Source organism: Rhineura floridana, chromosome 1, assembly GCF_030035675.1.
Source record: "Rhineura floridana isolate rRhiFlo1 chromosome 1, rRhiFlo1.hap2, whole genome shotgun sequence".
Lineage (NCBI taxonomy): Eukaryota > Metazoa > Chordata > Lepidosauria > Squamata > Rhineuridae > Rhineura > Rhineura floridana.
This window is the reverse complement of record NC_084480.1, coordinates 94,700,921-94,722,258: the sequence shown is the minus strand read 5'-3', so window position 1 is coordinate 94,722,258 and position 21,338 is coordinate 94,700,921. Positions and strand designations below refer to the sequence as shown.

The window sequence follows — 21,338 nt, the reverse complement described above, 5'->3', positions numbered from 1 at the left end:
TGAAAAGGAGGGTTAATAACTGCATTGGGTGGAAAGATCTAAGAGTTACATGGGGGTCTGTTTGCAAGGTGGGGTTGCTAAAAAGGAGGGAGGAGGTGGCATGGGAATGGGGGTGAAGATGAAAATGGGGGTAGAAAGGTGCTGCAGAAGAGGAGGGAGGTGGTTTCAGGATTGGGAACTTAGTAATGGCCATGTGTGGGAGGAGGGACATCCAGGACATTACCATGGGACTGGTCTGTGTGCAAGGGGTGTGCATGTGTTGCAGAGGCACGGAAATGGGAGTGGCTTCAGAAACGGGGTTAAGAAGGTGAAAAGGAGGCTTAGTAGTTGCATGGGATGGGAAAGGAAAGCTTTAGGGAGTTACCATGGGGGATTAATGAGCAGAGTGAATAGAATGTGTGTATGTATAGAGAGAGGGTGCAACAGGGAGCCCACTGCCAATCAAGGGAGTCCCCTTGCTGTCGTTGTCTGTTCATTTGCTGTCTCTAAAAAAACTAGCAGTGGCAGGAGCAAGCAGAAGGAGCAGCAGCCGCCTCTTTTCATCTTACCCTTTTGGGGAGCTAAATGGATTGGGACCAGAGAAAGAGAAAGAGAGGGGGGGACCAAGCAGCAGCAGTGGTGAAGAGAAAGGGAACTTACTGAGAGCATCTTGCCCCAGGCCCCTCTCAAAAGCTTGGAGCTGGCTCTAATATTAGATTGTTTGGTTCTGAACTCTATGTGGCCTTGGATGATAATGATTATTTGGATTAGTTCCAATCTCATCAGGGGACAGATACAGTCTTGGCCACCCTAGCAGATGATTGACTTTACACCAAGGAATGGTGAAAGGGAATGCAACCCTGTTAGCTCTCTTGGACGTCTCAACAGCTTTTAATATTATCAACAGTGGCATCCTTCTTGGTCACCTAGCTGGGGTGGGACTGGGAGGCATGGCGTTACAGTGTCTCTGGTCTTTTCTGGAGGGATATACCCAGAAGGTGGTGCTGGGGGGAATCCTGTTCCACTGCAGGGCCTTTGGGGTGCCATAGGGTTTTACCTGCGTGTCCCCCTGCCATACTTTTTAACATCTACATGAAGAAAAGCCATCCAGAGGTTTTGGCTAAAGTGTCATCATCATGTAGATGACACACAGCCCTACCTCTCATTTCCTCCAACTAGTTCCAAGGAAGCTGTGGAAACCGCAAGTAGGTGTCTGGAGGCAGTTTTGAGATGGAAAAGGCTAGCAAGCAACATGAGGGTTAATCCAGGGAAGACAGAGGTACTGTGGGTGGGGAAACCAATTTATCTGGATGGAAATGTGGGATGAGTTTTCGATGGGGTTGCACTCCTCCTGAAGGACCAAGTGCACAGCTTGGGGTTGTCCTCAACTTGGCACTATCCGTGGAGGTGCAGGTAGTGTCATTATTATGAGCTTCAGCTGATTTACCAGCTATGCCCTATCTGGAGAAAATGGACTTTGATACAGCCATTCATTCTCCGATTACATCCAGACTAGACTTTCATCATGACCTCTATGTAGGGTTGCATTTAAAGATGGTTTGGAAGCTTCAGCTGATGTAGAATGCAGGTCAGAACATATAGCACTGCTTCTGCGCTACTTATGCTGGTTGCCAGTGCACCTCCAGGCCCAATTTAAAGAGTTGAAGATTACCTTTAAAGCCCTAAATGGCTTGGGGCCAACTTGTCTGAAGGTTCGCAATGCATCTGTATGATCATTCTCCACTCTGATGTGTCCATCAGTAAGATGTACTGAGGTTAAGTGGGCACACAAGACAAGGCCATTTCCATGGTAGACCCATCTTTATGGGATGTTGTGGTATGCCTGGCTTCCTCCCTGACTATTTGATGTGGAACTTAAAGATCTGGATATTCAAGTCTGCTTTTATAATTTTATATATTACAATTACATACTTACTATTGATATTTTTATTTTGGATTTGGAATGTTATTTTAATGTTATTGTTTACATATATTTTACTATTTCATGTTTTTATTTTGAAAACTATATTGACTTGAGAATTATTTTATCTTTAAAATGTGGTATAAAATATTTTTAAATTAATAAATAAAATAAATTAAGAGTTGATCCTTAACAGGATTTGGCTGTTACAAAGGTGAATTTCAGAGGAAAGTTTTCTAAATCTTATTTCACCTTTTGTAAATTTACATGCAATTGCTTTGCCCATTCAAACAACAAATTTAACTAAGTAACTAAAAGCAGTCTTGATATAGGCCAACCTACCTAAAGTGCTTGATACAGAGCAGTCAGGCAATACAACATTTTACAAGACTACCTAATGTGCAGGTCTATTTCCCTTCTGTAATTATACATATTAATTTCAAAATTAATGTATACTCTACATAACACTCCACATCATGTATATAATGGCTGCAGTTTCACTCTTTCTCTTTTGCCTACTCAGGGATTAACAATGTCCTTGTGGAAACTGCTGCAGACATCACATACTTAAGAGTTTGTTTATAAAAAAAAGTAATTCTTTTATCCTTAATTTCTCAGGCATCTGTTTTGCAACTGGAGAAAAAGAGGTGTGGGAGGAGAGAGTATTTACTGGAAAGGGTCAAGTTAGGACATGAGCTATTAAAGAATAAAAAGGTGTGAACAGAACTAACCCCTGGCAGCATTTTAATGAAAGAGGTCTTCGGAAATAGAGGGACAATTAAAATTTCCAGATGTTGCTATTATTTTGTGGTGCCCAGGGACCTGCCTTCACTAACCTAGTGTCCTCCAGATGTTTTGGACTATAACTCCCATCAGCCCCAGTCAGCTCTGGCTGAATCCGATGCATCTTGAAGGCATCAGGTTGGCAAAGGCTTCCACTGAGTATTATTAATTTTATTTATTTATTATTTGATTTATATCCCGCCCTTCCTCCCAGCAGGAGCCCAGGGTGGCAAACAAAAGCACTTTAAAATACATCTTAAAAACATTTTTTTAAAAAGCTTTCAAAACATTTTTTTTTTAAAGATTAAAAACATTTTTTTTAAAAAGGTTTAAAAACATTCCAACACAGACGCAGACTGGAACAAAGTCTCAACCTAAAAGGCTTGTTGAAAGAGGAAGGTCTTCTAAGGATTTCTTACCCGCCCTTCCCCACAAGGTCCCAGGGCAGGTTACAGCAATTAAAAAATACAATATTGAAATCAGTTTAAAACAAATACAATCAAAATAATTTCAGCAAAGTGCTTGATGGCACATAGTGGTATTAATAAACACAAATATTAACAAGCATCATATGTGGGCTGTCCTCGGGGAAGGAAGAAACTTGCAGCCAGGCAACTGCTTGTAACATCCAACGGCTTTCACCCCGGTGGTCACCTGAGATATAGCTACAGCAGCACCTGGTTCTACCTCTCATTTTCCTTGGGCAGTGAAAATACCTGCAGTCCTGGGTGGGAGAACAGGGTGCACAGCCAGGCAACAGATCACCCAGATGCCAGCACTCAGAGGAATAAAATGGGATAAATTTGATGGGAACAGCCACAACAGCCTAATGTGAACTGAGTTGGGGGAGCGAGGAGGATACATTACCCTAGAACAATGCCAGCTGTTGTGAGAGGGAGGAAGCAGCCCAACGTAATGGCATTTTATTTATTTTTAAGTAAGACACTTTGGTATCATTCTGGATAAAAATGCATGATAAAAACCAACTAATTGGCTAGCTAAATTATAGCTCCCATGTCTTTATATGAAAAAGATACTCAGCAGTAAACATAAGTCAGAATGTCTTTTGTCACAAAATCACTATGACAGCTAAAGGTATATTGCTGTTGGCAAAAAATGGAAGACCACCACCCAAAGTTTTAACATGTGGTCACACTGTGAGACTATCAAGTGCTACACAATTTTGTTACTGAATGATCCAAGAGTAATAACTAGCAGTACACAGAGCTGGCTGAATAGAAATTCTTTATTTTATACATGCTAAATGTACCACTGGTATTTTACTCACATGCGCCACTAAAGGTCTAATCTTCTGATCAGCTGTCATTTTCCATTATTAAGAATACAGCAGAGTTGCTGTGGCCTACAATACACTTAATAAAAAACTTTGTGACTGGAAATTTTAGTGAACAGAAGAGCCTTAGAAATGATATCTACCATCTTGTACAAGCATTTCCTTTCCCAGGCACACAGAACCTCTCACCCAAGGGCCAAATTAAGACTGCTGGGGTTGTAATTTAGCTCAAGAGGCAATTTTCCTCAACACATGCCCACTTAATGTCATATGTCATCTGTTTTGGACAAGTAAAGTCATGGCTGCAAAGGAACAACCTGGAGACTTCTGATTGTTCCTGATCGTCTCTTGCTTGTTCCATGGCAAGACAGGCTTGCTTTCAGGACCTTTTAAATTTCCTGCCAAATGTAAGCCCTGCTTTCTGAAGGAATTGGTTCCACTTAGAAACTCCTGAGTGGAGCCGATCTTTGCAGAAAGCGGAGCTTGCAATCAACACTGAATTCAGCACTGAGTGCAAGCCCTGCTACCAGGAAACATCTTTGTAGCCATAGTTGTTGCAAAGGTACTTCCTTTGCAGCCTGACCTAAATTACAGTAGTGACAAAATGTCTCTTCTACATCAGTGCTTCACTTTTCAGACATACAACTGATTACTGAATGCAAACACACATAGCTAGAACTACCCACCATTGTTTGAGTTCTCTGCTGATTTTCGTCACCTGGTTTATAGTAAAATACCAAAAGCCAAAGCAAAGCATCTGAGGATTCAGCCTGTGACAACAACTGCTCTGCTGCGATATCAGCCCATTCTCCAAAATGAACGAACAAAAACCAGTTTTCAAAGAGGCCTCCACAAGATCTGAAACAATACCACAACATATTTCAGATTATTTTCAGACTATAATTTTAAATTTCAACATAGATGTGTTGCCCTTGTGGGAATGCAGTCTGAGGAGCTGGACTTCTGCCCCTGCATGCTTTGTGCACCAACCCCACCACCAAACCCCAGGAATGAGAACCCTGGGAACCCCCCTCACCCCCCCAGTGCCCACCTACCTTGCCTATTCCTCCACAGCTTGCCAAAGCCACTGCCTCCCCTTCCCCCATCTTCTCCTTGCCTCACCTTGCCTGCTGCTGCCATGACCCTGCAACATTTAGAAGGCTGTTGTCACGTTATTACAATGTGATGGCAGCCTCAGACAAATATAACACATATGGATATTTTATTTTAAATATTTTAGGCCACTTTTCTGATCAAATGCCCATTCAAAGCAGCTTCCAAGCTAAAATAAACTTTTAAAATATTATAAATTTGAAACACTGAACACTACAAATCAACACTTGATATAAAAACTACAGAAAACATAATTGTGGAAGGGCTGTAGCTCAGTGGTAGGCCATCTGTTTTGCATACAGAAACCTGCAAGTTCGATCCCTGGCATTTCCACCCAGGACTGGGACAGACTCAGTCTTGAACCCCAGAGAGCAGCTGCCAGTCAGTTTAGATGATAATTCTGAGCTAGGTGAACCAATTGTCTGGCTCACTCACTATAACTCAACTTCCTATGTTCCTATGAGTGAGATCATCACCCAGGCCAACAAACATCATACCTGGAAGGCCCTTATCCTTTTAAGGTCTGAATTCTCCAGAGTCATCTGGAGGTTAGGGCTGGGTTATGCACTGTTATGTGCATAATACCCATCAGCTAGATAATGGAAATTCTGAACTGGTGTTTGAAATGGATGAGAGTTAAACAAACTGAAATTTAATCCTGATAAAGAGAGAAGTGCTGGTGTTTGGAGGTACAGCTGAACTTTAGAGAACTTGTTCAGCCCATTTTCGGATGGGATTGAACTGCCCTGAAGCAACAGGTTTGTAAATCTGTCTCTGCTTATATACACAGGTAACAGTAGGAGCCGTAAGTGCCTTTTACCACCTGTGGTTTATGAACTTCACCCTTTCCTGGAGAAGGCTGACCTGGTCATAGTCATTCAGATCTAGTTGCCTAGAAATTGGATTATTGTACACTGGCTTGCCCACAAAGATGTTCTGGACATTGTTGCAGAATGTCAGGCTGTTATGTTAGATTTTATGTCACTTTCACTGGCTTCCAATCTATGTATTAATAAATAAAATAAATAGGATGTTTGTGCTTTTCATTGTTGCCATTGTAAGATCCTTAATATTCAGAGAGTTGTATTTATAGAATTTCACCAGAGCTGGAATGCAATAGTTGAGATTTTTATTTTATTTCATTAAAAATGAATACCCTTAGCTATGACTTCATTGGCCCTAAAAAACTTACTTTAAAAACCAAGCATCACAACAAACACTGTATTCAAATGACAATGCACTTGTAATACCTTGGAACATCATTAGAAAGGGAACCTTGTTAATTAAGAAATCTAAATGCAAACTAAAATTAAGGGTGGTAAAACTATCACGAATTTAAATGGTACTGGTCTGAAACTTTGCATTCCAACTTAGACTCTCATCCAGTATGCACTATGTTAGCCCACAAGCTGAATGTGGCCTATGGGGGCTTTCCCATCTGGTCACAGCACATCAATGAGGCTATAAAAGAGTCCCCTCCCTTCCCATGCACTGCCACACCCACCTGAAAATTGCCCACGCTCAGTGTAATGAAAAAAGCAACGCCTTGACTCTAGTAGGACTCTTTTCAAGCGTAACTGTTCTGCATGGAAAAGGGGCCAATCTTCACGGTGTATGAAGGCGTGTGCTTTGAGTATGAACATCTGTGTGCGTGTATGTATGGTGTGTGTGAGTGAAAGAGAGACTGTGGGTGGCTTTGCCCATTGCCAGCTCTAGTTCCACCCACTTCTGCCAAACCCATTTTTGTTTTGACCCCACCTACCTCTGGCATGCAACCTCTGGAAAGTTGGTCAGAAGGAAATGTTGCCCCTGGGCTGAAAATGGTTCCCCACCCCTCTTCTATGTGAGTAATAGCTAACGCATAGCTCCATCTGAGTGCAGATGGAGACAAACTCCTGGTGGATGCAATTACACACTGGTAAGTGCCTATAGTAAGCTGTATTTAGGGGCAGTGAGGGCAGCAAAAAAACAATATTTTGCTGCCACTATCAAATCATCAATCTGCCGCCCAGCGGAGCTCTTCAGAATTGTCCAGGGGCTATTACACTCTGGCCCCAGGGACATGGTAGAACCATCTGAGGCCTGCTGTAATGAGCTTGCTAGGCACTTCCACAATAAAATCTTTAGCATCCGCCAGGACTTGGACTCCAGTGTTATAGCAGCTGAATCAAGAGGGGTATCCAGAGCACAGCCTTCTCCCAATTTCTTGGATGAGTTTCAGTTGGTACAGCTTGAGGACGTTGACAAGGTGCTTGGACAGGTTCGTGCAACCACTTCTGTGCTGGATCCTTGCCCTTCTTGGCTAATAAAAGCTAGCAGGGATGGAACAGCCGGCTGGGCTAGGGAAGTGATTAATGCGTCTCTGCAAGAGGGGGTGGTCCCTGACTGCCTGAAAGAGGCGGTAGTGAGACCACTCCTGAAGAGACCCTCCTGGGACACAGAAAATCTTAAGAACTATAGGCCAATAGCAAATGTTCCATTCCTGGGCAAGGTCCTTGAACAAGTGGTGGAAGGCCAGCTCCAGACACTCTTGGATGAGACCAATTATCTGGATCCATTTCAGTCAGGTTTCAGGCCTAGTTTTGGCATAGAAACAGCCTTGGTCGCCCTGTATGATGACGTCTGTCAGGAGAGAGACAGGAGGAGTGTGACTCTGTTGATTCTCCTTGATCTCTCCGCGGCTTTCGATACCATCGACCATGCTATCCTTCTGGGAAGAGTAGCTGAGTTGGGAGTGGGAGGGACTGCATGGCGGTGGTTCCACTCCTACTTGGCAGGTCACCTCCAGAAGGTGGTGCTTGGGGAACCAGTACCCTGGACTCTCCAGTATGGGGTTCCGCAGGGGTCAGTTCTATCCCCCATGCTGTTCAACATCTACATGAAACCACTGGGTGCAGTCATCTAGAGCTTTGGAGTGCATTGCCATCAGTATGCTGATGTCACGCAGCTCTATTTCTCCTTTTCATCTTCTTCAGGTGAGGCTGTCAATGTGCTGAACCAGTGTCTGGCTGTGACAATGGACTGGATGAGGGCTAATAAACTGAGGCTCAATCCAGACAAGATTGAAATGCTGCTAGTGGGTGGTTCTTCTGACTGGATGGTGGATGTCCAACCTCTCCTGGATGGGGTTGCACTCCCCCTGAAGGAGCAGGTTTGTAGTTTGGGGGTTCTCCTAGAACAGCCTTTCCCAACTAGTGGGCCACCAGGTGTTGCTGGACCACAACTACCATCAGCCTCAGCCAGCACTGCCAATGGTCAGAAAAGATGGGAATTGTGGTCCAACAACATCTGGTGGCCCACTAGTTGGGAAAGGCTGTCCTAGAACCATCTCTGTCACTTGAGGCTCAGGTAGCTTCGGTGGCATGGAGTGCCTTCTACCAACTCGGGTTGGTGGCCCAGCTACGCCCCTATCTAGACAGGGATAACCTGGCTTCAGTTGTCCATGCTCTGGTAACCTCCAAGTTAGATTACTGTTTGCGCTCTACATGGGGCTGCCTTTGAAGATGGTTCGGAAACTGCAGCTTCTGCAAAATGTAGTGGCCAGATTGGTAACAGGGACCAGACGGTTTGAACATATAAAAACGATTCTGGCCTGCTTGCATTGGCTGCCTGTATGTTTCCAAGCTCGATTCAAGGTGCTGGTTTTAACCTATAAAGCATTACACGACTTAGAACCACAATACCTGATGGAACACCTCTCCCGACATGAACCCACACGTACACTACGCTCAACATCCAAGGCCCTCCTCCGGGTGCCTACTCAGAGGAAAGGTGGGAGGCTGGCAACAAGGGAGAGGTGGTGGCCCCCAAATTATGGAATGAACTTCTTGACAAGGTGTGCCTGGTGCCAACACTGTTATCTTTTCGGCGCCAGGTCAAGACTTTCCTCTTTCTCCCAGGCATTTTAGCATGTGTTTTTAAATTGTTTTTAAATTGTGTTAATTTGTATACTTGTTTTTAATTGCTGTAAACCATCCAGAGAGCTTCGGCTATGGGGCGGTATATAAATGTAATAAATAAATAAATAAATCTGCCATCAGCACAGCAGATGTGACTTTGCTGAATGGGAAACCCATGTAGACAAGAGTGCGCCAAGACAGCTATACATTCATGGACTAACATCTTCCCGTTTGTTTTATTTCAGACTAGTTTTTGAAACTATTTTGAAGCAAATAATACATCAAAACTAAAGAGATTGAATTTTAGACCACCAAGATGTGCATTCTCAAAATAAAATGAAAAGAAAAAAAACAAGCAAAGAAGGAAACTACTGCTGTTGTTGCTTACCCAATGTGCTCAGCTTCTGCTGTTTTGAGCATTTCTGCAATGTGGGTCAAGTGCCGATGTACATCAATAGCTGGCAAGTCTAAAGGAGAAATATTCAGAGGAGTCATTTGAAGTAAAAACCAAAATATGGTCTACTTTGTATTGAAAGAAAAAGAGACAACCAGAAGAGTTGTAGTTCATAGATCTCAAAAATGAACACAGCTGGTAATATGAAAAATACTTCACAGCTGATCTTACCTGAGGGATGTTGAAGGAAAGCCATCACAAGTGAATGGGGATTATGAGGAAAGTAGACCTTCATTGGGAATTTATGCTAAAATGAAATAATTTTTAAAAAATATTGTAATTTTTAAAAATATTGTAATATTTCTGTGAACATAAAAGGGTCACTTATGGACCAATTTTAAAAACTTACTACAACACAAAATATGCAAATAGAGCACAAAAATGTGCCATTTCTACTGAAAGGAACCCCACTGATAGTATTCTTACAGTGTCAGAAATGTCACAACTTCTCAGTGTCTTCCTCTCCAACTTTTGAGAATCCTTTCAGTGTCAACATATACACAGAGAGGGGTGATCTAGTAGACAATGACAGTTCACACATTCCACGTCACACTAAACCAATCACAGGAAACAGCAGTGGTTTACCATGAACATGCCTATTGGGCTGTTTGTGTCTTCCTCGCTAGCACACGGAGGAAAACAAGACATGATCCTACCTTAGCATTGCATTTGAACCAGGAATCATGGTTTGTTTCACTCCAATAACCCACAATCAGTAATCCAAGAACAAACATTCCCTATAGGGAGCGAAATAAACCATGATCCATAGTTTGGATACAACCTAAGCCAAGGATTGTGGTTTGCTTCATCCCAGTGTGAACTGGGAGGAGTGAAGTGTATGGTAAGCCATGGTTTATGGTTTATCATGATGTGTGAATGCAGCACACATATTAATAGCATAACTGACTTTGTAGCATTTTTGGTGGGAGTGAGTTTTTGTGTAATATTGCGTTTTGAATTTCCTGAACATATCGGCCCATAACAATTAACTGCAAATACAACACTGATATGTGGTATCCATAAGGCTGAATGAACAAGAACAGAGCAATTGTCTCACGGGTTCAGAGAAAGAGTTCATTTAGTTCAACCTTTTGTTTTCAACAACAGTTATTCATTTGTTTTATCCACTCTGAATATTCTGCAGTCACCCCTTATATTAAGGTTGTGCAGAATTTAAGAAATGTACATGAAAAAACTGCAAGCACTGCTGCCTTCATAACAAACCAATACTCAAGTGTTTCTCTTTTCTAATCATAAGAGTGAAAATGAAATCTCAGTGCAAATATCATCAAGAAAACCTAGTTAATGTTTTAAAAACAGCTTACAACAAAGCACATAAACAACATCTATGGCATACTTGGCTCCTAGCTATTTGAAGGGTGTGGCATTTTGGTTTAAGTTCTCCACCCAGTCACCCCCGCCACCCTGCGGCTGCAAAATGTTGCTGCCATGTAAATAAAGCTGCATAAAATTAATGGGTGTGATATATCTTCTGAAACTCAAAGGGAGATTTAATCATAATGCTAATTAGAATCAATATTGTATGAGTTCCTAGAAGAAGATTCATCCTTTCACTCTCCAACAGTTTCCCAAGAAAATTTAAAAGCTGCAATGCTGTATTTGGTTATCTGAAAAGGAAAGTGTTGTCTGAGAGACAAGCTTGAAAAGACTATGTGGCCCAAAATTAAAGCTTCAGTCTATCAAGCATGGTTACTTGGTTGTCTAAAACTAAATGGAGTAATCCCAATCGTAGTACAGATATAAAACTAGAAGGAAGAATCAGACACTACATGAGGTTGTTAAGTAGAATCACTTTATGTGTTTTTCTATATGTGAATCCAGGGCATGGAAGGGTCCATGCAAGAAAGATTTCTTTGTTTATTTTTGTTAAGATTGCATGTCCATGTGCATGAGAAAGAGAGAGACCTTGGAGTTCCCTCAGTCAGAAAGGGTCACCACTTCATATTTGTGATGTACTACAGGAAGAAAAAAATAGTATCATCATCTGAACATATTATTATAACTAGTACAAGTACATAATATACTATTCTGAACTATTATATGAGTAATCTGTGGAATGTTATGGTGACCCCCCTTCCAATACATTTGATTTGATTTATTGCTGCAGCAAGGTATTATTTGGCGCATTATATTCTTTTAGCACTCTGCAATCTAAAATTGTTTTTATACTAAATTTCAAAGCATTTCATTTTTAAAAATAATAATGAAAAATGGAATTTGACTAACCTGCTTATTATTCTCATAGTAAGCTTGAAGAAAGCACTGTGTAAACACCTGCATTACGGTCATTACTTCTGGTGCTCCATCAGTTTCCAGCAGTGCATTCCTGAGCAGTGAAAAGTTTAATTATGACAGGTGAGATTATGAGAGTGCCAGTCAATTGAGAGAAGGAAAAAAACACCAATGAGAGCGTTCTTCCCATGCCTTGAGCTGTGGTCTTAAACTCATCTAGCTATTATGCTAACTTGGGAAATGAAGAAAACACTAACTCCACTTTACCTTTTTTTAAATATGAAAGCGCAAATACCCTCTTACAATATAATTACTGTTATTACAAATCCAGTGTCAATCTAAAATTGGCAACCTTGTTTTTAGCATCTGCAAACCCGCCAGCTACAGCTGTAAACACAGTATCTAGTTGCCCACATAGTTTCTTAGATATAAAATCTCATACTAGAGTATGATGTATGTACAACTTATTGAACATTAGGAGCAGAGAGGTAAAAGGAAGAAGTGGCACGGTTGTCTGGACTGTGCTGTCATTTGTGGAGGACTGTTATTGTATTTTGATAGAATTGTTTTGTGGCATCAACAGACCTGCCGAAAACTGCTGAGCTCTTACCTTGGCTCTCTGGTTTAACATTTTTCCATTTACCCTAATCCTCATTCTCCCAACTTTTCAACATTTCTGTTTTAGCTGTCATATTAATACTATTGAGACACACTGGGCATTAATGACTCTTTGTATGGGGATTGTGATCTGCTTGTATCCACTGGGGCTTTTTTCCTCTCATTCCCCTATCTGGATTCATAAGCGGTTCATTCTTTCTAAGTTTCCTTGGAGAAAACTTGGGCGGCCTTCCAAGATTTCTCATAAGCTTTGAAAGAACTCCGATGTCTCTCCCTCTCATGCCTTCAAAAGCTGAGAGCTCATCCTTAGTTCCCATGGTTCCTATCTGCAGTGCCTTCTGTGCATGCTCAGAGTATCCACTGCCAAGGAGAACTCTGGGTACTACTGGGTTTTGTTTTAAAAAATATTCCTCCTAAGGAATTAGGAGAAACAAAACATTCCAGTTCCCCAAACTGGTCAACAATGGAAACATTTTGGGGGACCTAGGAAAAGCTTTCCTTTTTGTGGTCTTTGCTATGAAAGGTTTCCTCCCTCCACCCTGCAACTTAGTATGTTCAGAAAGTAGGGAGGAAAACTGGCAGCAGAGAAAACTGGCCCTGATGGAGGGCTACCACTGAGACATTACAAGCAAAACCAAAACTGGTAGGGGGAGAATGGTCCTGTTTGTAACGGCTCAGGATTTCTGGAATGGGGGGGGGAGTTCCAATTCCCAATCTCCCATTTAAAAAAAATCACTTTCAATAGTCCTTATCTTTCACTGTCTATATTTAGCAAGGGATCTGCTCCTAAAGCTCTCTTATTCAAGTTCAGAGCTCAAATATGGTATAACTATTCATTGGATGTTCATTGAAACTATCTGAAATAAAATTGGTTGTAAAAGAAAAACGCTTCCATCAAGATAATTCAAATTTGGGGTTATAGATCTTTTTTTAAAGTTTTCCTGCTACTTTTGAATTCCAACACTCAGTTCAGTTTCAGTGGACAGTTAAATTTTTAAAACCAGACTTTCCATGGAATGTGAGGAATTAATTTGTCGTTGGCTGCAGATTATTATTTTATTCTGTGCAGTGAACTGAATGATAGGAGAAAGTCACCAGATGCCTTCAGAGTGAGAGTCTGCAATTGGCAGAAGGCTGGCCCTCCCTGGGTATGAGACGGGAGGAGTAGATGTGCCCTGTGTGAAAAATAGGCCTCTCGGATAACTGGTGCACGTAGGTTTTGTTGGTGGGCTCCTATTCTGCCCATATCAGGTATTTAGGAGGAGTCTTAGTAAGGAGAGCCATGGGTGATGCCACCCCAATCTCAGTGATTATGAGTAGAGGGAAGTATAGCCATGGGGAGGTGGTGAGCTACAACAGAAGACGAGGGCAAGGCTATCTATGTCTTGTTCTTTGCTCCTATTCCTCTCAGGGACTGGTTCCTCATTGCTCATTTGCTGTGCCCACTGCCCTGTGTGTGCTCGTTTAACGTCAGATTGGTACACAATAGGACCACACTCAAACATGATTTGATCATGGATGAGGGCAGTGATTTGGTGTGCATTACCGAAACCTGGGTGGTGAGCTGGAAGGAGTTGATCTGACCCAGCTTTGCCCACCTGGATACTCAGTGCAACATCAGCACAGGCTGCAGGGACGGGGGAGGTTGCTGTGGTCTACAGAACTTCCATCTCTGTCACCAGGAAACCACTCTGTCTTGGAGCTGGCTGTGAGGGCCCGCACCTTGTGTAGGGTCAAGGACACAGTAAACTAGGGTTGTTGCTGGTGTACTGTCCACTCTGCTGCCCAGTAGCTTCTCTTACTGAGCTGGCGGAGGCTGTCTCAGCTGTGGTATTGGAGGAGTCCAGAACGATAGTGCTGGGTGATTTCAATGTCTGTGCTGAGGCTGCCTCTAGTGTTCTGGCTCAGAACTTCATGGCCTCCATTGTCACCAGGCCAATGCATAGGGCAGGGCACACTCTCGACTTGCTTTTTGCTCCAGATGGAGAAAGGGATGGTCTGAAGATAAGTGGGGTGTATGTCACCCCATTGTCATGGTCATACCACTTCCTGGTGAAGCTTAGACTTATGGCTACAGTCCTCCCCTCAGAGGTGGTAGACAGATTAAGATGGCCCGCCCCCGGAGACTAATGGAATCCTCTGTATTCCTAATGCCCTGGGGGAGTTCCCAGTAGATAGAGAAGGTGATTCTGTTGAAGCCCTTCTCACGCTGTGGAATAATGAGGCATGTTGGGCTCTTAACACAGTTGCCTGAGTGCCCTCTTCAGCATTGTGGAGCCCAGTTTGCACCTTGGTACACCAGTGAGTGAAAGGCAATGAAACAGGTTGGACGACAGCTAAAGGGCAAGTGGCGAAAAACATGCTATGAGGTTGATCAGCCACAAACAAAACATCATAACTGTGCCTACTGTGCGGCGGTGACGGCAGCTCACTTCTCTGCCTCCAATGCATCCTCGAGTAATCGTCCAGTGGAGCTTTTCCGTATTGTCAAGGGTCTGTTGTCATCATCTCCAGGAAATGGACTTTTAGACCCTTCAGAGGCCCACTGTGAATTGTTTGCAAGGCACTTTAAGGCTAAAGTTGCTTGTCTCCTTAGCAATATTGATGCCCCATCCACATCTACTGTAGTCCCTAGTGAGGTGTCCAGGGCAATGTCCACTGCAACTTCTTGGAATTGGTTTCAGTTGATGCAGCCTGATGACATGGAGAAGGTGCTTGCAACGATGCAGCCCACATGTCCTCTCAACCTTTGAGCTTCTTCACTTATTAAAGCTTGCAGAAAGGGTTTTACCAAGTGGATTTGGATGAAACAGATTATCTTCACCCATTCCAGTCTGGGTTCAGGCCTGGTTATGGGGCTGAATTGGCCTTGGTTGCCCTGATGGTGACCTTTATCTGGAGAAGGACAGGGAGAGTGTGACCCTGTTACTCTTACTTGATCTCTCTGAGACTTTTGATAACATTAATCATGGTATTCTTCTGGGCCAACTTCGTGAGATAGGTATTGGAGGCTTTACAGTGGTTCCAGTCCTGTATCCAGGGTCGTTTTCAGAAAACAGCATTGGGTGATTGTCTTTCAGCCCCCTGGCAGTTGTGGTCTGGGGTGCTGCAGGGTACTATCTTGTCCCCCATGCTGTCTAACATCTATATGAAGCCCTTGGGAGTGGTCATCAGGAGATTTGGGGTGAAGTATCAGCAGTACGCTGATGATACCCAGCTCTATTTCTCTGTAACATCTGAATTGGGAAAGACAGTGCAAGCCCTGGACCAATGCCTGGACTCGGTGGTGGGCTGGATGAGGGCCAATAAACAGTCTGAATCCTAGCAAGACAGAGGTGCTGTGGGTTGGTGATTCACAAGTTCAGATAATTGGTCAGTTGTCTGCTTTGGATCATAGCATCGTAGAGTTGGGAGGGGCCTAGAAGGCCATCAAGTCCAACCCCATGCTCAATGCAAGAATCCAAGAGGCTGTCCAGCTGCCTCTTGAATGCCTCCAGTGTAGGAGAGCCCACTACCTTCCTAGGTAATTGGTTCCATTGTCATACTGCCGTAACAGTTAAGGAAGTTTTTCATGATGTTCAGTTGAAACCTGGCTTCCTCTAACTTGAACCCATTATTCTGTGTCCTGTACTCTGGGACAATCGAGAAGAGATCCTGGCCCTCCTCTGTGTGACAACCTTTCTGGTACTTGAAGAGTGCTATCATAGCTCCCCTCAGTCTCCTCTTCTCAAGGCTAAACATGTCCAGTTCTTTCAGTCTCTCCTCACAGGGCTTGGTTTCCAGTCCCCTGATCATCCTTGTTGCCCTCCTCTGAACGTGTTCCAGTTTCTCTGCATCCTTCTTAAAGTGTGGTGTCCATAACTGAACGCAGTACTCAAGATGAGGCCCAACTACTGCCAAATAGTGGGGAACCAATACTTCACATGATTTGGAAACTATACTTCTGTTAATGCAGCCTAAAATAGCATTTGCCTTTTTTTACAGCCACATCACACTGCTGGCTCATATTTAGCTTGTGATCAACAACAATCCTAAGCTCCTTCTCACATGTCATATTGCTGAGCCAGTATCCCCCATCGTATAACTGTGCATTTGGTTTCTTTTTCCTAGGTGTAGAACTTTGCACTTATCCCTGTTAAATTTCATTCTGTTACTTTCAGCCCAATGCTTTAGCCTATCAAGACCCCTTTGAATTGTGTTTCTGTCCTCCAGGATATTAGCTATCCCTCCCAATTTTGCATCAATGGCAAATTTGATAAGCATTCCCTGCACCTCCTCATACAAGTCATTAATAAAAATGTTGAAGAGCACTGCACCCAGGACTAAGCCCTGTGGTACCCCACTCGTTACCTCCCCCAATTTGAGAAGGAACCACTGATAAGCACTCTTTGAGTATGATTCTGTAGCCAACTGTAGATCCACCTGGTAATTGTTTCATCCAGCCCACATTTAGCTAGCTTGCTAATCAGAATATCATGGGGCATTTTGTCAAAAGCTTTGCTGAAGTAGAGATATATTATGCCCACAGCATTCCCATAGCATATCAGGGAGGTTACCCAATCAAAAAATGAGATAAGATTAGCCTGGCAGGATTTGTTCTTCATAAATCCATGTTAGCTTCTAGTAATCACTGCATTGCTTTCAATGTGATTGTAGACTGACCGCCTTATAATCTGCTCCAGAAGTTTCCCAGGGATTGATGTCAGGCTGACTAGTCTGTAGCTCCCAGGTTCCTCCTTTTTGCCCTTTTTGAAGATAGGGACATTAGCCCTCCTCCAGTCATCTGACACTTCACCATCCTCTATGATTTTGCAAAGATAATAGATAGTAGTTCCGAGAATTCTTCAGCCAGTTCCGTCAATACTCTAGGATGCAGTTCATCGAGTCCTGGAGATTTGAACTTATTCAAAGTAATTAGATATTCTTTAACCAATTGTCTCTCAATCTCAAGCTGCAATCCTGCCCCTTCAACTTTACGTTTCTCAGGAGGGTTGTAGACCCTCTTTTGGAAGAAGACTGATAAAAAGTAGGAATTGAGCACTTCTGCCCTTTCTTGGTCATCTGTTATCATTTTGCCATCCTCATTGAGTAACTGTACCACCATTTCTTTTCTCTGTCTATGGATGTACCTAAAGAAAACTTTTTTGTTGCTTTGGCATCTCTTGATAAACTCAGCTCATTCTCAGCTTTAGCCTTCCTGGCACCGTCCCTGCAACCTGTCTGTACTCTTCTTTTCAGGTCATCTCTAAGCTTTCTGTGAAGCCACATTCACTTCTTCTGCTGTCTTCTCCCTTTTTTCCTTGAAGGAATTGTTTGCCATTGTTCCTTTAAAATTTCCTTTTAGAAACTCCCACCCATCTTGGACTCCTTTTCACATTAGGGTCGCTTGCTACGGAACCTTACTTACCATTGTTCTGAGTTTATTAAAATCTGCTTTCCTGAAGTTCACGGTATGCATATGGCTACTCTCAGCTTTTGCTTCCTTTAAAATCAAGAACTCTAGTACAGATGGTCACTTTCCCCCAGAGTTCCCGTAACTGCCACTTCCTCTACCAAGTCATCTCTGTTGGTTAGAATCATGTCAAGAGTAGCTGATTCTCTAGTTGCTTCCTCCACTTTCTGTAGGAGAAAGTTATCTCCAACACAAGTCAGGAATTTCTTGGAAGGGCTGTGTTTGGCAGAATTTGTCCTCCAACAGATATCAGGGTAACTGAAGTCCCCCATTACTACTACATCATGCCTCCTCAAAATATTGGCAATTTGCTTTGCAAACATTTCATTCTTGTCTTCTTGATTGGGTGGTTGGTAGTAGATTCCAACTACCATGTTCCTTTTATTCCTTGCCCCATTTATTTTAATCCAGATATTCTCAGTGGAGCTACCAAGCTCATCCTCCTGTATTTCTGTGCAGGGATATATATTTTTAACATATAGCACAACTCTGCCTCCCTTTCTATTTGTTCTGTTCTTTTTGAACAAGTTATATCCTTCAATCTTTGCATCCTTAAATTATCCTTAAATTATCCTTAAATTCTTTGCATCTGTCTTCACAGTGGAAGATATAGGGCAGATCCCTGAACCTGAACTAACATTTGCAGGAAGGGATTCTGAGGAACTAAGACAAATAGTGGTAACGAGAGAGGAAGTTCTAAGCTTAATGGACAATATAAAAACTGACAAATCACCGGGCCCGGATGGCATCCACCCAAGAGTTCTCAAAGAACTCAAAGGTGAAATTGCTGATTGCTAACTAAAATATGTAACTTGTTCCTTGGGTCCTCCTCCGTGCCTGAGGACTGGAAAGTGGCAAATGTAACGCCAATCTTCAAAAAGGGATTTAGAGGGGATCCCGGAAATTACAGGCCAGTTACCTTAACTTCTGTCCCTGGAAAACTGGTAGAAAGTATTATTAAAGCTAGATTAACTAAGCACATAGAAGAACAAGCCTTGCTGAAGCAGAGCCAGCATGGCTTCTGCAAGGGAAAGTCCTGTCTCAGTAACCTATTAGAATTCTTTGAGAGTGTCAACAAGCATATAGATAGAGGTGATCCAGTGGACATAGTGTACTTAGACTTTCAAAAAGCGTTTGACAAGGTACCTCACCAAAGGCTTCTGAGGAAGCTTAGCAGTCATGGAATAAGAGGAGAGGTCCTCTTGTGGATAAGGAATTGGTTAAGAAGCAGAAAGCAGAGAGTAGGAATAAACGGACAGTTCTCCCAATGGAGGGCTGTAGAAAGTGGAGTCCCTCAAGGATCGGTATTGGGACCTATACTTTTCAACTTGTTCATTAATGACCTAGAATTAGGAGTGAGCAGTGAAGTGGCCAAGTTTGCTGACGACACTAAATTGTTCAGGGTTGTTAAAACAAAAAGGGATTGCGAAGAGCTCCAAAAAGACCTCTCCAAACTGAGTGAATGGGCAGAAAAATGGCAAATGCAATTCAATATAAACAAGTGTAAAATTATGCATATTGGAGCAAACAATCTTAATTTCACATATACGCTCATGGGGTCTGAACTGGCGGTGACCGACCAGGAGAGACACCTCGGGGTTGTAGTGGACAGCACGATGAAAATGTCGACCCAGTGTGCGGCAGCTGTGAAAAAGGCAAATTCCATGCTAGCAATAATTAGGAAAGGTATTGAAAATAAAACAGCCGATATCATAATGCCGTTGTATAAATCTATGGTGCGGCCGCATTTGGAATACTGTGTACAGTTCTGGTCGCCTCATCTCAAAAAGGATATTCTAGAGTTGGAAAAGGTTCAGAAGAGGGCAACCAGAATGATCAAGGGGATGGAGCGACTCCCTTACGAGGAAAGGTTGCAGCATTTGGGGCTTTTTAGTTTAGAGAAAAGGCGGGTCAGAGGAGACATGATAGAAGTGTATAAAATTATGCATGGCATTGAGAAAGTGGATAGAGAAAAGTTCTTCTCCCTCTCTCATAATACTAGAACTCGTGGACATTCAAAGAAGCTGAATGTTGGAAGATTCAGGACAGACAAAAGGAAGGACTTCTTTACTCAGCGCATAGTTAAACTATGGAATTTGCTCCCACAAGATGCAGTAATGGCCACCAGCTTGGATGGCTTTAAAAGAAGATGAGACAAATTCATGGAGGACAGGGCTATCAATGGCTACTAGCCATGATGGCTGTGCTCTGCCACCCTAGTCAGAGGCAGCATGCTTCTGAAAACCAGTTGCCGGAAGCCTCAGGAGGGGAGAGTGTTCTTGCACTCGGGTCCTGCTTGCGGGCTTCCCCCAGGCACCTGGTTGGCCACTGTGAGAACAGGATGCTGGACTAGATGGGCCACTGGCCTGATCCAGCAGGCTCTTCTTATGTTCTTATGTTCTTAATCACTGTATTCCAGTCACATGAGTCATCCCACCAAGTTTCAGTTATACCTATCAAGTTGTATTTACTTTCCTGTATTAAAAGTTCAAGTTCGTCCTGTTCGTTTCCCATACTCTGGGCATTAGCACACAGACATCGAAGACCATGTGATTTACAGTTTGACTTTCTTCCTATATTTTTATGAAGACTATTACTGGGCCCCATTAGAGCTGTTCCTTCAGTTCCTTTTACTGTGCACAAGCCTTTGTTAGTCGTTACTGCCAAGTTTATGAGTCCCTCCCCCTTAGGATTCAGTTTAAAGCTCTCCTGATGAATTTCTCCACGCTGTGGCCAAACACATTCTTCCCAGTCCTTGTGAGATGCAACCCATCACTTGCCAGCAGTCCATCTTCCAGGAAGCATAGCCCATGATCCTAGAATCCAAATCTCTCACATCAATACCACCTTCATAGCCAGTCATTCACCCGGAGTATTTTTCTTTCCTTTTCCACTCCTCTTCTAAATACCAGAAGGATGGATGAGAAAACTATCTGAGCCTCAAAGTCCTTGAGTTTCCTTCCCAGAGCTTCAAAATCTGAGGTGATTTCTTCATAGCTCCGCTTGGCAGTATCATTTGTTCCCACATGGATAAAAAGAAAGGGGTATCTGTCAGTGGGCTTTATGACCTATGGTAACCCTTCCATCACATTTCTAATCTGTCCCCTAGGGAGGCAGCATACCTGGTGAGTCCATGGATCTTCTCAGCATACTTGGGTGTCAATCCCATGCAAAAGGAAGTCTCCCACCACTATTACTCTTCTCTTCTTGTTGTTGTGGAGCGTAGCTTCATTGCCTCTGTTTGACTGAGCTTTAGCATCTCACTCACTGTCGCGCGGGGTCTCCTGTAATTCCTCCCCTCCAGACTGTCCACTAGTCTCATTCTCAAGTTCCTGGAAGCGATTCCATAGTTCCACCGGTGATAGATGTCTTTTCGCTTGTCTGCTCCTATCACCCTTTTCCACCGAGTTTCTTCCACTTCGTTGTTGCTGTCCACAACTGCTTCATCTTGTTTCAACATGCTGCTGTTCTTCCACCTCCTGTACTCCTCTTTGCTGTTGTTGTTCCAGCGTTCTATCTAAGAACTCTTCATCTTCTCTTACACTCTTCAGTGTTAGCCACCATTCCAGGCC

The 21,338-nt window shown here is 43.0% G+C and overlaps 1 protein-coding gene across 6 annotated transcripts in view; it reads right to left on the bottom strand.

Annotated features, from left to right (window-relative positions):
- Nucleotides 1-21,338, bottom strand: part of FANCC (FA complementation group C) — a 123,942-nt gene that overhangs the window by 12,736 nt on the left and 89,868 nt on the right. For all 6 annotated transcript variants that reach the window (XM_061626530.1, XM_061626531.1, XM_061626529.1 and 3 more), the window contains 4 exons: nucleotides 11,691-11,790; nucleotides 9,615-9,690; nucleotides 9,378-9,456; nucleotides 4,664-4,835 (listed from right to left, as the gene is read on the bottom strand). In XM_061626530.1, coding sequence (XP_061482514.1) covers nucleotides 4,664-4,835; nucleotides 9,378-9,456; nucleotides 9,615-9,690; nucleotides 11,691-11,790 — 427 coding nt within the window. The remainder of the gene's footprint in view (nucleotides 1-4,663; nucleotides 4,836-9,377; nucleotides 9,457-9,614; nucleotides 9,691-11,690; nucleotides 11,791-21,338) is intronic.